This window comes from Micromys minutus, assembly GCF_963924665.1.
Source record: "Micromys minutus genome assembly, chromosome: 21".
Taxonomy (NCBI): Eukaryota; Metazoa; Chordata; class Mammalia; order Rodentia; family Muridae; genus Micromys; species Micromys minutus.
In genome coordinates, this window is record NC_137956.1 from 10,465,647 (window position 1) to 10,485,205 (window position 19,559).

Genomic DNA, 19,559 nt, shown 5'->3' on the forward strand with positions numbered 1-19,559 from the left:
ATGTGCAAAAGTAGCCATTAGGGAAGGGATGCTTTTACAGTTTCAAATGAGCTTCCAAATGTTACTTTGGAAAGTAATCTGAAAAAATGAGGTGTAATACTTTAATCTACTATGGTTTAATTCTAAAATTTGACTTTTCTTCAAACTAGTTAAATAACTGCAGTTGTATAAATTTTATAAAAAGAAAATAATGCAGTTTTTATATATGAATATTAGCAATCTAGGTGATGTTTTAGTAAAAAGGGGGCAAAGTTCTCTTCCCATTACTTGGTCCAAACTTAAAATCACATAAATTTTGGTGTCTTTTTTTTTTTTGTGGTTTTTAAAATTTTTGTATACATAAATTAGGCATTGATATCCAAGTTTTAGAATAAATTTATAATATCTGTGTTCCTTTCCTTGGACTAGTCATTTGTTATTTGCATTTTCTTAACTTATAAACCATTAAATTACTCTATCATGCTCTAAATACAAACAGAAATTATGAAGAAAGGATTGAAATGATGCTATTACTTGCGGTAGAAAAAGCCCAGGATGCAGCACAGTTTTTCTGATCCAGTGGACCATGGGTCCATCCAGGCCACTTATAAGAAGCAATGAAGACCTCAGGAAGATCAGCTCTGGGAGGAAAGGATGCCTAAGGGAAAGAGAGACTGATATATTAGATGTTCGCAAGTATGGCCCCTCTGTCAGGGTAAGATCCGCACATGCCCTCTTGCAATGCTGATAATGATTTTGAATTGTTTCCCACATTCTGGTTTCTGAGGGAAGAATGAAGTACAGAGGATTTCTATACCACTTGTGTTGAAAGGCAGCTGTATGTAGAGAATCGCGACATGGATGTAATGCTTCTTCAATTCACTAAATAATGTGAGGAAATTTCTACCATTGCACCCGCCATCTTGAATCTTAGCTTACTCATTTATGGTATATACACACACAGCACACAAACACACACACACACACACACATGAAAATTATTACGAATAAAGAATTTTCATTTCTGTGTCTCTCTTCTTTTTGGAAGTATATGAGGCTGTCGGGGAAATAAATTTCAAAATAAGCCATTTAGGGTCACTGCATATTAATACATGAAATCATTCAATTTTACATCATTATGATAAATAAATCTAAAATTAATTTGTTCATATTTATAAAGTTATTAAAGATTAAAGAGGACTATAAAATTTGTGTAATACCAAATAGATCATGACATGATGTCATAAAAACTCATTAATTTTCTAACAGGGTCAGTTCTTGCTACTCTCTCTACATACCTAGGTGACATAATAAAAGAATTTGTAGTCTTTTTAAATAAATGAAGAAACTTATTTGTAAATGCTAATTGACATGTTAAAGGCTTTGTTAAGTAAGATTTTTCTCCATGGACTAAACCATTGACATAGAGTTTTGTGAGCATCATACACCATCATTGTCATTTCTACAAGAAATGTGTGAATGCTGCACCTAGTGTCAGAAACTGAATGTCTATAAATAATAAAAGTTCATTGACTTAATGGTTTTATGATTCCTGCTAGTGAATCTGCTGATCTGAAACCTTATCAAAAAAGTATTTCCCACAATTATAACACAGATTCAATGTCTAAAGCAAGTAGAATGAAGAGGGAAGTGGCCCAAACTAATTTATAAATATCAGTATTGATGAAAGATATCATTTTAGACATAGAGAACTATTACTACCCAATGAGAGAGTAAGATACCCAGAGTCCATTTCAAAGGCATTGCTACCACTACCGACAAGAGTGAAGGAAGGACACAGAGCTTGCCAGTACAAGGTGCCTGAGTGATAAAGACCAACATCACAGAACCTAAAGATTGATCAAACAGAGCTGAGTTGGAGCAACATAAGCATCATGGTCTGAGAGGAATCGCTGAGATACAAGCTTAGCCTCAACAGTATCTTTTAAAATGCGAAACAGACACATGTCTTACACATCACCCTGCTCTCTGACATCATGCTCATCAGCCTATCAGTGTGCTTGTAAGCACTACTCACAGGAAGTGGCCTCAAGTTTCCAGATAACTAGATTGTCTGAACGGCAGCTGTTAGTGTATGACTCAAATACAATTTCAGATTATGGTGAGGATACAATTCTACTGTGCTGAAGCAATGATTTCTCGTTGATAATGCATTTAAGCAGGTTTTAGTTATATAGAATGTTACTTCCACACTCGAAAGATAATGAGGCTGTTTTGAATATGGAATGTAGCTGTTACTAATAAAAGTGTGAGTGTTCACGTGTGCAAGTCAGGTAGATTTCACCTCTTAAAATAGGATTTCTCCTTTAGTACTTTGAACTACTGGAACACCTCATATTTGCTTCTTTCGTGACTTCTGCTTTAAAATAAAAAAATCACAAAATTTGGATAATCCTTCTCAGTAAGATAACATAACAGGCACACAGAAATTATAATATTTTCTATTGAAAACATTTATCAGCATGATAAGTCAGAAGAATTCATGAAATTTGTCTATTGGCATTTTAAAGATATTAGTTTTTCTTAGGAAATTGGCCCTAATTAGAGGAATGAATTACTTCCAATTTTATTTCCCTCATGATAACAAATTATTTAAGTAATGAATACACAGAAAATCCCCTAAGTATTATATTCCTGTAGAAACTAAGAATGTTTTTGAGAGCCAAAAAGTGAAAATATTATCACAGAATAATACCTCTTGAAAATGGGTTAAAGAATTCTGGCTTTAATAAATGACACATTTTAATTAATTAATTTGGTGAAATATAACCTAGTAACTACAAGAATCAGAGGGACAACCTAAGAGTGACTGAAAGATACAGATGTGGTGTCTTATATAAAATAGAAATTTGTCTTCAAATAGAACACACACTCCTCCATAAGGACCTTTGCAGATTTTTATATTGGTATGTTAAAGGAGACCCCTTAAGCTGTTCATTCAACCTTGGGAATGAAGAAGAAAGTGAAGGGGGAGCAACTGCACAGATTGCAGCTCGCCTGGATGCAGGACCCTCCCCGTCTGAGGCTTTGCTTGCAGAGGCTTTGCCAAACTTATGCCACTGTCGTTTTGGTTTTCTTGGGCTCAGTGAGCCTTATCATACTTAGTAAAGAGGAAAGAATTGCTGTTCAAGTTCTAAGTCAATGTTGTATTACATTGAACGAAAAGCTCCTCTAATCAGGGGTACCAAAAAGTTTAGAAAATCATGCACAAAATAGTACTGTATCCTAAATGGTTACCTAGATGGTTTGCCGTACTTTAAGGGAAATTGAGCAGGTAATTTTAAGGGGAGTTGACTTATTTGAACAGTTTATAAGAAACATTTTAATTAAATTGGTTTCTATTTTTCCAACAGTTCAATGTATGTGGGGATCTAAAAAAAGACAATATTTGTAGTTTTCAAGGCTTATCATCTGACTCAGTACAAATTGTTTCATTTTATTCTATTTCCTAACTCATGCTGATGATGAAGCAGAGAATTGTTGTCTAGTGCAACGAATTTGGGGAAGAAATAGGAATAGAAGAAGGGACCCTGGTATTGGAAAGCCAGCCAGTACATATATGGTACATAGGCACCTCAGATTACTCCAGAAATGCACTTTTATCAGGCCTTGGGAAAATCCACCTGTGCTGATCACTAAGGCCCCGGGTAGGTGCTGTCACAGCCTTGGGCAGAAAATTGTGGCCAGGATTTTAAGACACGTGACCCAGGGACAATGAGAATGTCTAACATTCTGGTTTGCTCTTGCAGTGTTCCCATATATGTGAGAAGGTTCTGAGGTGAACACACTGCCATTGCCACCACCATTCCTGACCCAGGCTCTGGCACTGCCCACACGCTAGCCTGTGTGCAGAAGTGGGGAATGGGGCCGTGTTTGTCCAATATTATACGAATTACAAAGTTATATAACAATGATTTATTTGTTTCTGTTTTGTTTTGTTTTTGCTTGCTTGTTTTTAGAGAGAGATCACGAAATGGAGAAAAATCTGGGAAGAGTTGATGGAGGGAAATATAACATGCTCAAGATATAATGTGTGAAAAAAAATTAACGATAAGGAGAAAAAGAAAGTAAACTGATTTTGTCCAATGACTAGAGGAATAACTAAACACTCAGTCAAACAACTGCTATGTGCTACATAGTTGGTGATAAAGTATTCAGATAGTCAGATGGACTATTATTTTCTCATCAAATAATTTATGAGCTTTAAAAGTTAGGTTGTAATTCATAGAATGCTATTTTGATTAACTTTCAACATACCAGAGAAGTTTTATGTTGTCATTTTGTTTGTTTGTTTTGTCTGCTAAGTTCATTTTCACCAAATGATTGAATGACATACTCACTAGGGTAACTGAACATTTTTACCCATGCCAACTTGACATTAGATATAGTAGTTTGGTTATGAGTTTCAGTTGACATACCAGACTTACTAACATTTTCATACTTTCCAAAGAGTTTCACATCAGATGTAACAACAAATTATTGGCATGGGGTAGCCAATGGAAGCAATAAAAATGATTTCTTAAGTTTATTGAGTTTATTGCATGTGTTCACATGTCTGTCCTGCATGTATGTATGTGTACTACATTTATGCCTGGTGCCTGAAGAGTCAAAAAGATGCATTGAATGGACTGGAACTGTAGTTAAAGGGGGTTGTGAGCTGCCCTGTGGGTACTGGAAGTTAAAACTGTGTCTTCTACAATGATAGAAAGTAGTCTTAATCTCTGAGCCGTTCTTCTGGGTTCTACTTTCAACAATTCCAACTGAACCAAATATACAAATAAATTTTTATTCTCATTTTTTTAAAAATAAAAATAGTATTTTTAATCCAAAATATTTTCAAGATTTATACATAAATGTAACACAATAAGGTTCTTAGGGCTGTTTGGTAAATCCCCAAGAACTGGAATATTAAATATGGTAATAAAAATCGTATACTGTGGGATGCAGAGCAGAGCCTGGCCTACCTGCCAGGGGGAACGGCGGCTCATAGAGGCTGAGCAACTGGTGAGTGGGAGACTTGGACTGCAGGGGAGCAGAGAGATTTCTGCGGAGTGCACAGGGAAAGTGCACACCGTAACTTGTCCTGCCCCGCCCTGCCCAATCCAGCGATTGGGAACAGAAAATTAGAACTTCTGTTTCCACCCAGAGGCGACTTCCAGACGCAGAGCGGAGCCTGGCCTACCTGCCACCCCGATCCGCGGCTCATAGAGGCTGAGCAACTGGTGGGTGGGAGACCTGGGCTGCAGGGGCACAGAAGGATCTCTGTGGAGTACACTAGGAAAGTGCACCCCCTGCCTTGCCCTGCCCTGCAGTGCTTGATCCAGCAAACAGAAACAGAATGTTGGAACTTATGCGCATACCCCGACAACTCTGAGGCATAAAAAAGGGCTCAACATCTGACACCTAAAACAGTGGAGAAGCAGGGACACAGACCAGAGACAAGGGAAAGATGAGAACATATCACTGACAAAAAAATGGCAAGAGAAAAGAGAAAGAGTATATCCCAAGGGAACCAAGACAATCTAGCAACACCAGAGCCCAGCTCTCCCATAACAGCAAACATCGGAACTCCAAACACTCCAGAAAAAGAAGACACAGACCTGAAATCATGCCTCAAGATGCTGATAGAGTTACTTAAACAAGAAAGGGAGGAAAAGCAAAAAGATTCAGAAGCTTTTAAAGAAAAAACAAGAAAAACACTCAAAGAACTAGAGGAAAACAGAAGCAAAGAAATAAAGAAATGGAAGAGGGAAATTAAAACAGAGATTGACACAATAAAGAAAACACTAAAAAAGATAACCCTAGAGTCAGAACACCAGAAATCAGGAGTCACAGAAGCAAGCATTTCCAATAGATTACAAGAGATCGAAGAGAGAATCTCGGGGGCAGAAGACAACATTGCAAACATAGACAAAACAGCCAGAGAAGATGCAAAAAACAAAAAGCTCCTAACCCAAAATGTCCAGGAAATCCAAGACACAATGAGAAGACCAAACCTAAGGATAATATGAATAGAAGAGGGAGAAGAGTATCAACTAAGGGGCACAGTAAATATCTTCAACAAAATCATAGAAGAAAACTTCCCTACCCTCAAGAATGAGATGACCACGAGCATAAAAGAAGCCTTCAGAACTCCAAATAGGTTGGACCAGAAAAGAAATACCTCCCGACACATAATAGTAAAAACATCAAGCACCCAAAGTAAAAAAAGAATACTAAAAGCAGTAAGGGAAAAAGGTCAGGTAACATATAAAGGCAGACCAATCAGACTCACACCCGATTTCTCAACAGAGACTATAAAAGCTAGAAGAGTCTGGACAGACATCATGCACTCCTTAAGAGAGAACAAGTGCCAGCCCAAGCTGCTATACCCAGCAAAACTATCAATCACCATCGATGGAGAGACGAAGATATTTCAAGACAAATCAAAATTCACACAATATCTGACCACAAACCCAGCACTACAACGAATTATATGTGGAAAACCCAATACAATGAGGGAAAATACAGCCTAGTAAGAACAAGAAAACTCCTAAACAAGAAAACTAAAAGAAGAAAAAAACACAGACACAACTCAACCCAAAAAAAGCAATAATGGCAGGAAACAGAAACAACTATTCCTTGATATCTATTAACATAAATGGACTCAACACCCCAATAAAGAGACATAGACTATCAGACTGGATACATAAACAAAATCCAGCCTTTTGCTACATACAGGAAACTCATCTCAGAGACAAAGACAGACACTATCTCAGAGTAAAAGGGTGGGAAAAAAACTTCCATACAAACAGCTCCAAGAAGCAAGCTGGAGTGGCTATTCTAATATCAAATAAAATAAATTTCCAACCAAAAGTTATCAAAAAAGATACGGAAGGACACTTTTTACTCATTACCGGGAAAATGTGTCAGGAGGAACTCTCAATCCTTAACATATATGCTCCAAATAAAAAATTACCCACATTCATAAAAGAAACCCTACTAAAGCTCAAAAAATACATTTCAACCCACACAATAATAGTGGGAGACTTTAATACCCCACTCTCACCAATGGACAGATCAGGGAAACAGAAACTGAACAAGGACACTGAAAAACTAGCAGAGACTTTGAACCAACTAGAATTAATAGATATATACAGAACACACTATCCCAAAGTAAAAGAATACAACTTCTTCTCACCACCCCATGGGACCTTCTCGAAAATTGACCACATAATTGGACACAGAATGAGCCTCCATCAATATATGAAGATTGAAATACTCCCATGCATCCTCTCAGATAACCATGGTCTACGGCTGGTCTTTAACAACAACAAAGACAACAAAAAGCCCACATATACATGGAAACCAAACAATGTTCTGTTAAAGGATAGCAGGGTCAAAGAAGAAATAAAGAAAGAAATTAAGGATTTTCTAGAATTCAACAAAAACGAAAACACAACATACCCAAACCTATGGGATGCAATGAAAGCAGTATTGAGAGGAAAACTCATAGCCCTAAATGCTTCCAAAAAGAAACTGGAGAGAGCTCACATCAGCAACCTGACAGCATAGCTAAAAGCCCTAGAACAAAAAGAAGCAGATATACCCAAAAAGAGTAGACGGCAAGAAATAATCAAAATTAGGGCAGAAATAGACCAAATAGAAACAAAAAGAACCATTGAAAAAATCAACAAAACCAAAAGTTGGTTCTTTGTGAAAATCAACAAGATTGATAAAAGCCTAGCCAGACTAGCTAGAGGGCAAAGAGAGAGTATCCAAATTAACAAAATCAGAAAGGAAAGTGGGGACATAACAACTGAAACTGAGAAAATTCAAGGAATCATCAGATCCTACTACAAAAACTTATACTCCACAAAATTGGAAAATCTAGAGGAAATGGATGAATTCCTAGACAGATACAAGGTCCCAAAGTTAAACCAAGACCAAGTAAACCATCTAAATAACCCTATAACACCTAAAGAAATAGAAGAAGTCATCAAAAGCCTCCCAACCAATAAAAGCCCAGGTCCAGACGGGTTCAGTGCAGAATTTTATCAGACATTTATTGAGGATATAACACCAATACTCGCCAAACTATTCCAAAAGATAGAATCAGATAAAATATTACCCAACACGTTTTTTGAGGCTACAATAACCCTCGTACCTAAACCACACAAAGACCCTACAAGGAAAGAGAACTTCAGACCAATCTCACTTATGAACATTGATGCAAAAATACTCAACAAAATCCTTGCAAACCAAATCCAAGAACACATCAAAACGATCATTCATCATGACCAAGTAGGCTTCATCCCTGGGATGCAGGGATGGTTTAACATTAGGAAATCCATCAACGTAATCCACCATATAAACAAACTCAAAGACCAAAATCACATGGTCATCTCACTAGACGATGAGAAAGCATTCGACAAAATCCAACACCCCTTCATGTTAAAAGTCCTGGAAAGAACAGGAATCCAAGGCCCATACTTAAACATAATAAAAGCAATATACAGCAAACCAACAGCCAACATCAAACTTAATGGCGAAAAACTTGAAGCAATCCCACTAAATTCAGGGACTCGACAAGGCTGCCCACTCTCCCCTTACCTATTCAACATAGTATTGGAAGTCTTGGCTGGAACAATTAGACAGCAAAAGAAGGTCAAGGGGATACAAATCGGAAAGGAAGAGATAAAAACATCACTCTTTGCCGATGATATGATAGTGTACTTGAGTGACCCCAAAAATTCCACCAGAGAACTCCTACAGCTGATAAAAAAAGTTCAGCAAAGTGGCTGGATACAAAATTAACTCAAACAAATCAGTAGCCTTCCTATACTCAAAGGACAAACATTTGGAGAAAGAAATTAGGGTAAACGTACCCTTAACAATCATTACAAAAACTATGAAATACCTTGGTGTGACTCTAACTAAGCAAGTGAAGGACCTATATGACAAGAACTTCAAACCTCTAAAGAAAGAAATTGAGGAGGATCTCAGAAAATGGAAAGATCTCCCATGCTCATGGATTAGAAAAATCAACATCTTAAAAATGGCCATCCTACCAAAAGCAATCTACAGATTCAATGCAATCCCCATCAAAATTCCAACCCAGTTCTTCATGGAATTGGAAAGATCAATGTGCATTTTCATATGGAATAACAAATGACCTAGAATAGCAAAATCCAACCTCAACAACAAAAAAAAAACATCTTCGGGAATCACTATCCCTGACCTCAAGCTATATTACAAGGCAATAGTCCTGAAAACTGCATGGTACTGGTACAGAAATAGGCATGTGGATCAATGGAATAGAATAGAAGATCCAGAAATAAGCCCTCATGTATCCGGTCACCTGATTTTTGACAAAGGAGCTGTAAACATTCAATGGAAAAAGGACAGACTCTTCAACAAATGGTGCTCGTCCAACTGGCACTCAGCATGCAAAAGAATGAAAATAGACCCGTTCTTATCTCCTTGTACAAAGCTCAAGTGTAAGTGGATCAAAGATCTCCACATTAAACCAGATACACTGAAACTATTAGATGAGAAAGTAGGGAAAACCTTAGAACACATAGGTACAGGAGAAAATTTCCTGAACAAAACACCAATGGCTCAAGCTCTAAGGTCAAATATTAACAAATGGGACTTAATGGGATTGCAAAGTTTCTGTAAGGCTAAAGACTTCGTCAAGAAAACAAAACGGCAACCAACAGAATGGGAAAAGATCTTTACCAACACCACATCAGATAGAGGCCTAATATTCAAGGTGTACAAGGAACTCAAAAAGCTAGACAACAGAGAATCAAATAACCCTATTAAAAAATGGGGTACAGAGCTAAACAAAACATTTTCAGTTGAGGAACACCGAATGGCCGAGAAACACCTGAGGAAGTGCTGGACATCGTTAGCCATCAGGGAAATGCAAATCAAAACAACCCTGAGATTCCACCTCACACCAGTCAGATTGGCCAAGATCTAAAACTCAGATGACAGCAGATGCTGGCGAGGCTGCGGAGAAAGAGGAAAACTTCTCCACTGTTGGTGGGGTTGCAAGCTAATACAACCACTCTGGAAATCTGTCTGGCGATACCTCAGAAAATTGGATATAGTACTACCTGAAGACCCAGCTATTCCACTTCTGGGCATATACCCCAGAGACACTTTAATACACAACAAAGATATATGCACCACAATGTTCATAGCGGCTCTATTTATAATAGCCAGAAGCTGGAAGGAACCCAGATATCCTTCAGAAGATGAATGGATACAAAAATTGTGGTACATTTACACAATGGAATACTACTCAGCCACCAGAAATATGACTTAACCAAATTCTTAAGAAAATGGCTGCATCTAGAGAATATCATCCTGAGTGAGATAACCCAGTCACAAAAGAACAGACATAATATGCAGTCACTGATAGTGGGATGCTAACCCCAGAGGCTTGCACTCCCCCAGAAACAACTCACAGACTGTAAGAAGTCCAAGAAATAAAGAAAACAAAAAATATACATATATTTACAAAACAAGAACACTTTGACTATTTCCATGTTGCGTTTTGTTTTGCATGTACTCTACGCTTATTGTAACTATTAGGTTTTCAATGCATACTGTCAAGCCCTTGAAAAAAATCAAGTGCTGACTAAAAAAAATTATTCACATGGTTTTATGTAAAAATTATTTCAATGTCTGAAAAAACAGTACTGACAATAATGTATAATTTTAAGCAAAAAAATGTTTAAAATCTGTACATTTATCTTTGTTTTGTAAAATAAAGTCGTTTAAAAAAAATCGTATACTGTTAGTTTGGTTTTACTTGGTGGAGTTTTGTCTAAGAACATCTTAGAATTTTCAGGCTCATCAGAAATGTGTAAACTCCATCAGTCAATAAGTAAAAAGTTGCATATTTTAGTAGAAAATAAAATGGTAAAAATTATGAAGGTCAAAATAATTAGGTCCTCGTAGACCTAACCCATTTCAGAATATTGCTCTTCTCCCAAGGATAAGAAAATCAAGGTCAAATACACAAAGAAGGAGGCGATATAACAGCAGTCCCTGAATGTCTGCTGAGCACAGATGGAGCACTTTATAAGACTCATGAAGTTTTGAGATCTAGGTACAACTGTAATCAGTATTTTGTGGAGGGCATAAGTGGTAAGACCTTGATATATAAACACCCTGGCTCCAGTGAATGTTCTAACCTAAAGATAGCCTAGATATATGGATGCATGCACATTTCTATGCAAATGTATAGGACTTGGCGTAGAAACGATGGCTTTTCACATACTAGGCAATTATTCCACTCCTAATCTCATTGCCAACCCCACACCTACCTTTTCACATCGCTAATAATATTTCTGCTGGCCTCAGTAGAGCCACCACCAGTGTCTGCTTGCATGCAGCCACAATAATTGGTTGTTTCCATTTCCTCCCCCAAAGAACTGTCAGTGTTCTATTTTTGCCCCCAGAATATGCTTCTATTCCTTTCATTACTCTTATTTTAAAATTTCAGCTGAAGTCAGTATTTCTTAAATGACATTGTATGGAACCTAATACCTGATCACTAACCAAAAAAGCTTCTTCTAATCTTGCAAATTTAGAAAATACTGCATTAAAAAAGTTGGTGAAATAAACATTACAATAGCTTCAATATTCTTATGAATAATAAGAATCTTCAGAAGAAAGATATGGTGTGCTGGTTATCACAGCGTCCTCCTGCATTGGCTGAGACATGGTTCCAGTTGTCTGATACGTATAGAAACCTACTTGAGGCGACGAGGCCAGCCCCTTCCCAGACTTCTCCCTTCTGCTCCTCCTGCCTCTACTCAGCATTCTTCTTGTGCAAGAGAGACTATGTTCACTCGCCTTTTGGTTGACTTACCTAGGTTTCACATCCAAGAGGTTCATCCCCAAGTTCCCAAAATTTCCTTCTAGCCCCACACCATTGACATACTTATACTCCACATTGTTACTAATACAGCCCAGGAAAAATGTGTTTGAAGGAGTTTCTGAGTTAATTTTTAATATAACATATGTATTATTTTGAGAACCTAGCAACATGTATTTTGGATCATATTTATCCCCTATTCTTTCTTCTAACCTTTCTGAGATCTACCTCCAACTCACAGTTCCTTGTCATTTGTTTTGCTTTTCTGTTGCTCATGTTCACGGTTATAAAGCCAACCACTGCAACATATTCCACTGACTAGTGGCAATAGTTTTAGAGAAAACTGACTCACCCTTTCCCAGAAACCAAGATCTGTAAGTAGCACCTCATTTAAGGGTGACAGAAAATGAACCCTTTCCTCCTTGACATTAGTATGTTAACTGGCTTGATCTTATACAGGCCTTATGCAGACAACCTCAGCTGCAGTCAGTTCATTAGTGCAAGAGAGTCTTGAATTTATTGTGAATATCTTCATAACAGCCGTTGATATTCCTGATAGTTCAGTAGACTATTACAGACCAATTGTGACTTAAACTGAAGAATAAAGCCAGAATAACACAGAGGGCAGAAACTAGCTTTCCCAGGAATTAAGACTGCTTCAGCGCCCATTTTTCTCAATGCAGAATAAAGTTTCTTGAGTTTCAACATTCATTTATCCAATTTTTCCAAAGAATGAGGGGGACTTGGGGATTAGGGGGCAGTGTATTTTATTGGTATACCAACATTTCTAGAATGGTTTGACAAGCACAAATACAAGTCAGTAATCAACCAATAACTCCACTAAATGTATAGTCCCCCCCTCCATAGGACTTACACCAATAACCCTCTTACATATATATTCCATCCTATACTGGATATAATTTTAAATGGAGAAAATATCAGTTACTCAGAAATATATTTACATAAATTGTTCATTCTTATTGTACTTTGAGTCAGTCTGATGTAATTTATTGGGTATTTATTGTACAGTGATAAAGCTATGTCTTTAGTCTATCAATACCAGTTCAACTCAGTTCATGTTAATCTCATGTCCTTCCTCTAAGCACTTATCTTAGTTCTAGTCCACTTCATTTGACTAGTATTTAAGACAATTTTAATACTTAAAACTTTGATCTCAAGTTACTGTGCCCAAAAAGTCAGAATCTATTTCCATGCCTTATGCAGTAATTAAGTATTGGAACTCTTACAGGCCAGCTGAATTGTTCTTGCTGCTTTCTTGGAATTACTTAGCAACCAGGGATTTTAAACTGTCCTAGAATACTAATTTTTTTTCATTTATATGTCTTCACAGAAACTTTTAGACAAACAAATACCCAGGAACCAATACATGGCCAGAAATGTCCTGTTGTCTTCAGTAGTAATAACTTGAAAACCTTTTATCACAGGTTTGTCTAAACTAGAATAAATCACAAAAAGCTAAAAAGTTAAAGTGTGAAAAGGAAATGTGGGAAACAATCTTAAGAAAGATAACATTAATATTTACCAAAATTTGGCCTCAATGTAGCCCTCAATGAAAGAAAATCCAAAAATAACCATTATAATGAATTTTATCTTAAGCAATGCTAGAGGCAAAAGAGAAAAAAGAATCTCACTACCACCAAAAACAGCAGCACAACAAAAACCGCAAGGAAAAATGACTTTTTCCAATTGAGCATAAAATTAAAAAGTGGAAAGAAGTCAACTTATGAGAGAGATGAGGGGAGAGCAGGGGGGGAAGCTGGGTTGGGGGAGATGCTACTAAAGATTTTTCAGACTGGTTGTAAATGACCTCAGAATATTTCATTACTGAAAAATAGCTCTCAGTAGGAGATTAAGCATGCTTTTTTCCCCTATGTTGAATGTGAATTGGTTGAAGTTATTGGACCTGCTTACGCTTCAGACTATTGGGATAGGGAAAATAGACAAAGCTCTGCAGTGTAATGAACCCAGAGGCAGGACTTTGCTCATTCTCAGTGTGACTTTGGCTCATGCAGTCTTAGTTTGCTTGATGCTGAGTGATGGTAGTACGCAGAACACTACACTGTTATGAAATTAAATGAAGTATGAAGGTATATGTATGCTTGGCACACATCTGCTCAGGATATATCACTTGGTATTATTTTCTCCAATACTAGGTATATTACAGCAATGCTGGAATCAAAATTGGAGCTTAACTGTGGTGATCATATGCCTAAAAGCAACACTTGGGTTAGATATTTAATAGGCATTAGTTAATTTACAATTTCTGTAGAAGCCGAAGGCTGAAAACATTTGGGCAGCCAAAGCTGATGACTTTATTGTAGACTGACAAACTCAACCACAGTACCACTGCATGCCACTCAGTTCAGGTTCCTAGTGAATCTCAGGGAAAGAGCTCAACTTAAGAGTGGATGTGCCTGGGAAACACTATACACTAAGTAGTATTTGTGGTCCCTGCAAAGGTTGAAGCTTCGTTATGCAACATGAAATAGCACAAAGCAAGAAAATACTAATAAACAATTACATACACGAGTGTGCCAGGTCTCCAGGCAAAATTCAAATATACTATTTAAGGCAGCTTGAGGATTTTTGAGGAGATCTGTTTTCTAATGATCATGGAATGCAAGACTGAGGTTCCCAGCATTTCCTTTATCCTAATATGATAATGAATAGTCTAAGAAAGGCCTTGAACGTTTTGATGTATTCACAGAACATTTCATTTTAGAATAAAAGACTAGCCAGACATGATGGCACAATCCTATAACCTTAGCACACAGTGATTTCGCATATTTGTGAAATAAAGGTTACCTGGCTCCATGTGTAACATCCATCACAATCTGCTTTACACACAAGGACAATGTCTTCAACATTGTAATGGAAAAAATTAAATACAAGTAAGTTAGTGTAGCATGTCATTCAAGCTTCTCCAAGTGACAAAGCATTCAGTCTGAACTCTATGACAGGGAAGGGTTTATTTCAGATCATAGTTTTGTAGATGTCAGGCAGTCACGTGGAAAGAACAGGTGAAGCCAGCCACTGTCAATTTAATGACCAGGAAACATTGGAGGAACCAGAGGCCAAACAGCAAGTGACCCACTTCTCCTCTCCTATTGTACTGGGGTCCTTAGTAAAAGTAAAACACCGCTTACTTTTAGAGCAGATCTTCCTACTTGAATTGAATTGAAATAATTAATTATTTTATTAACTTTGTTACTTAATTAAAATCCTCAATTACTTGTTTTAATTAATTATTTAATTATTTGTAATAAATAATTATAATAATCTTCCATTAATTCCTGGAAGCACTCTCACAAACATACCCTCCTCAATCAAATCAACTTGACAATCAAGTTTTACCACTGAACATGTTGAACAACCCTTTAGCAGACTTTCTGTGAAATCCTTGACAATAAACCTGAACACCAGTTATTGCTTAAAGGTGTTCTAAGCAATGAGTTTATCTTCTAAGTGTGTCATCATTACAGTTATGATTTTTTTGTAAATTTGAGACAAAATGTTTCATTTTTATGGCCTGAAAAGCCAAACCTGTATATTACACTTCAGATTTCTTTAAGCCTGCACCTAAACTCACCTATTACAAAACGTGTGAACATCCACAAATCAGAAAACAAACTACTTACTGTCATTTCATTCATGCTCAGAAGCAAGGGACTAGGTGGCAAGGTGCCAAGGCGGAACCTGAATCCTTCTTCTAGGGTCATTCCCCAGAACTGGCTGTAGTTCTGTGCTGTCCATCTACCTTACAAATGAAGCAAAAGACATGCATAGGTTACATGATGTCACTTTGACAAATACATGGTTATTTCTAAGTTTGAACGGTATATAGTAACAGGATCTCAAAATATGGGTGATATCAGTACAGGGTGGGTAATCTTTATACAGATTCAGCACTGATGATTCCACAGTGAGGTACATGAAACACTAGTCTTAAATTTGGCCCATCAGAGTTCAGATTGAAATAAAAAACATGAGGCCACATAACTACAAGCTGAAACCAGGAATATGATATCTTTATGTTCTATAAAAGAATTAAGTATGATAAAGCTAATATATGCAGTTTTTAAAATGCATATATTAGCACTCAGTTGGCTTTTAAAAAGAAATTTGACTCTATAGACAGGTACTTACACATTAAATAGAACAATCTGTGCCTTTAGAATTTATACTTAAAAATTCTCAATTATAAAATAGTACCCATGAAAAATTGAAAGTAAGTGTAGCTAGCTAAGCATCTTATTGCAGTATTTGACGCTGAACTCAAGAACTCATGCATACAGGTATGTGCTCTACCACTGAGCCCCTGCTTGTTAATGCTCACTGTCTGACTGTAAAGAGATTTTATTAGCAGCTGTTAGTAAGACATTAAGATAATTGTGTTGAGGAGTTAGTTTGTGTCCAGTGTTAGCCATTATTACTAGTTATTGGCAAACATAGTAAGTCTACTGTTTACAATTAGCTATTAAAATTCAAGTTTTTCTAAAGATTTACTTTTCTATTTTGCTTTTGAAAAAGTCCTAATTTCAAAATGTGATATGGAATATTGAAGCTAGAGTTCTCCAGTAGGTGATACTGGCTGAAAACTGCATATCTGACAGGCATCTAAACGTTGCTCATTCAAATCATCCGCATTACACGCAAATCTTTTCAGTATTTAAATTGGGTCTATACTGTACTCTGTTGTGTTTATTTTCAAAATTACTTATGTGTGGTAGGCTCCTTTGAGTGATTAAAACTTCAACTAAATGTTCAGTAATATTTTTAAAGCAAAATCTACAACACCTAGGAAATTTCAAGGTAGAAACTCTGGATGTGTGTTATGCATGGTCACGTTGTTTAAAAAAAAAAGAGAACTTGCTTGAGTAAAGTGTGATGGAGGTGGAAGGAGATACACAGCATTAGTAGTCTTCAAATTGGTCCAGTACATCCAGTGATCATTTAACTCAGCACTCATTTTAATGAAAGGAAAAGGCATTTCAAAATTTAAGATAGAGGTACGGATCCGCACTGCTGGCTCCTGTCTTTAACTCCACCACTCAGGAGGCTCTATGAGTTCAACACCAGCATAGTCAATAGTGTGAATTCTAGACTAACAAGGGATACGAAGTGAGACAGTCAGGAGAGGAGAGGTTGTTCAGCTACAGTTAAGAGCATTTGCAACTCTATGAAGAACTGAGTTTGAATTAAGAACACACATACTATGCACTCATCAGTAAGTAGATATTAGCCCAAAAGCTCAGAATACCAGCTACAATTCATAAACCATGTGAAGCTCAAGAAAAAGGAAGACCAAAGTTTGGATACAGAGACAAAATGTGGAGCAGAGACTGAAAGAAAGGACAATCAGAGAGTGCCTCTCTTGGGGATCTATTCCATATACAGTCACCAAACCCAGACATTATTGCAGATGGCAAGAAGTACATGTGCTGACAGGAGCCCGATATAGTTGTCCCCTGAGAGTTGTCTCTGCCAGAGCCTGACAAATACAGAGGCAGATGCTCGCAGCCAATCATAGAACCAAGAACAGGGTCCTTAATGAAAAAGTTAGAGGAAGGACTGAAGTAGCTGAAGGGGATTGTAACCCCATAGGAAGAACAACAATATCAACCAACCAGGCCTTCCAGAGCTCCCAAGGACAAATCCACCAACCAAAGAGTACACATGGAGGGACCCATGGCTTCAGCTGCATATGTAGCTGAGAATGGCCTTATTGGGCATCAGTGGAAGGAGAGGTCCTTGGCCCTGTAAAGGCTTGATGCCCCACTGTAGGGAAATGCCAGAGCAAGGAGGAGGGAGGAAGTGGGTGGGTGAGTGGGTGAACATTTTCATAGAGGCAGGAGGAGAGGGGATGGAAAAGAGGGATTCCACAGAAAAAAACACGAAAGGGGATAACATTTGAAATATAAGTAAAGAAAACATGGAAGAAAGAAAAAAAGAAACAAAGAAAGAAACAAATAAAGGAGGAAGGGAGGGAGGGGGAGAAGGAAAGAGAGAAAGAAAGAAAGAAAGAAAGAAAGAAAGAAAGAAAGAAAGAAAGCATTTGCTGCTCTTGAAAATGAATGGAATTCAGTTCTCAGCCCCCACATAATGGCTCATAAACCTCTGTAACTCTAGAGCCAAGGGATACAAAGTCCACATCTGACTGCTACAGGCACCAGGCACCAGGCACATGTGTGATATGTACACATATATGCAGGCAGGTAAAACACTCATATACATAATAAGTATATAAATCTTTAAAAATAACAGTAATATAGAGATCTTGTTCCTGGCTGACGGTATGTGGGGACTTCACTCTAACTTGAACTCCTCTAAGGCATGTGGTATCTTTGAGTTCAACTCTGGCAATCAGAAATTGTGTCTGTGAGCCCAGGTAGTGAAAGAACATCAAGATAAAAAGGCAGCAATAGAAGAAATGAGAGAAAGAACTGTAGACCACAGAACTAATACAAGATGAGCCTTTGTCCACCAAGAAGTCAAGCAATGGAAAATACCCAGAGCTGGCACAGAGCTAGATCCTGCCAGATAGGACCATGAGGATTTCAGCTCCTGGACCTCTCAGAACTTGGAGAACTGGATGGTTCTGTGGGAAACTCCAATTGCTGGGCGAACTTAACCACTAAAGAGGAGATTGGAAAGAAATTTCCATGGGAGTACTAGAGGAGGGTGAGGAAATCTGAGATGAAAGGATTCCCTGTGCTCATGGTAATCTTTGCCAATGCTTGAAGGAGCACATGATCAGCTCATGGGTCCACAGAAGACTGAGGGAAGAGCCAAGAGCTGCACCCAAAGTGAAGTCAGCCTGCCCAAATCCACCCTCAAGTGACAGAGGCGCAGCAGCCTTCAGACACAGCTCTGGAAAAAGAATTAAGGACCATAAAGCTGAGACATCTGTACAGCTAATTATCAACCCACCCTCTCTACTGCAGCAAGAGCAAGAGATCCGAGAGGATTCAGGGGAGAATGTGACAGAGCTTACCTAAATCTACTCCAAATTGTTGGCCTGAGTACATTGAAGGAATGCGTTCTGTTTTGTTCTTAGCTTCATTTACTTTTTAATGCAGAGTCTTACTCTGTAAACCTGACTGGCTATGCCACACTTAAATTGATCTCCAATATTGATCCTCCTCCCTTAGCATCTCCATTACTGGTATTATAAGCTTCAGTTCAGCCCGGATGAGTTTTTATCTTCAAGTGTTGAGTCTGGAATGTTTGCTTCACAGTTTCAGATCAGGATAACAGGTATGGATCCCCCTTTAGAACTCACTGAGAATTGTTTGTGAAGTTTTATCTTGGCACTGCGTTCTACCCTTTTATAATGATACGGCAGGTTGGCGCTCCAAGTAGAGAATAAATAAGTTTAAAGCAAAATGTATGTACTTATATTTTCAGCAGTCCCATGAAAGAAAGACACTTTTCATCACTGATGGCCATAAAAAAGAAAGCACAAACAAGTGGAACATGGTGGCTCATGCCTGTGATACCAGAGCTTGGGAAGTGAGCAAGGACCATTGTCTTGACTTGCACATGAGCCTGGAGTATGCGGCACCATGCTGTCTCCATAGATAAATAGATAGATAGATAAATAGATAGATAGATAGATAGATAGATAGATAGATAGATAGATAGATAGACAGATAGATGATAG

At 37.6% G+C, this 19,559-nt stretch overlaps 1 protein-coding gene across 1 annotated transcript in view; it reads right to left on the reverse strand.

The window, feature by feature from the left end:
• The window catches only part of TINAG (tubulointerstitial nephritis antigen), a gene marked incomplete at both ends in the record, with an annotated part of 77,689 nt that overhangs the window by 44,464 nt on the left and 13,666 nt on the right, over nt 1-19,559 (reverse strand). Inside the window, 2 exons of the mRNA XM_080934553.1 lie at nt 514-637; nt 15,535-15,649. Coding sequence (XP_080790679.1) covers nt 514-637; nt 15,535-15,649 — 239 coding nt within the window. The remainder of the gene's footprint in view (nt 1-513; nt 638-15,534; nt 15,650-19,559) is intronic.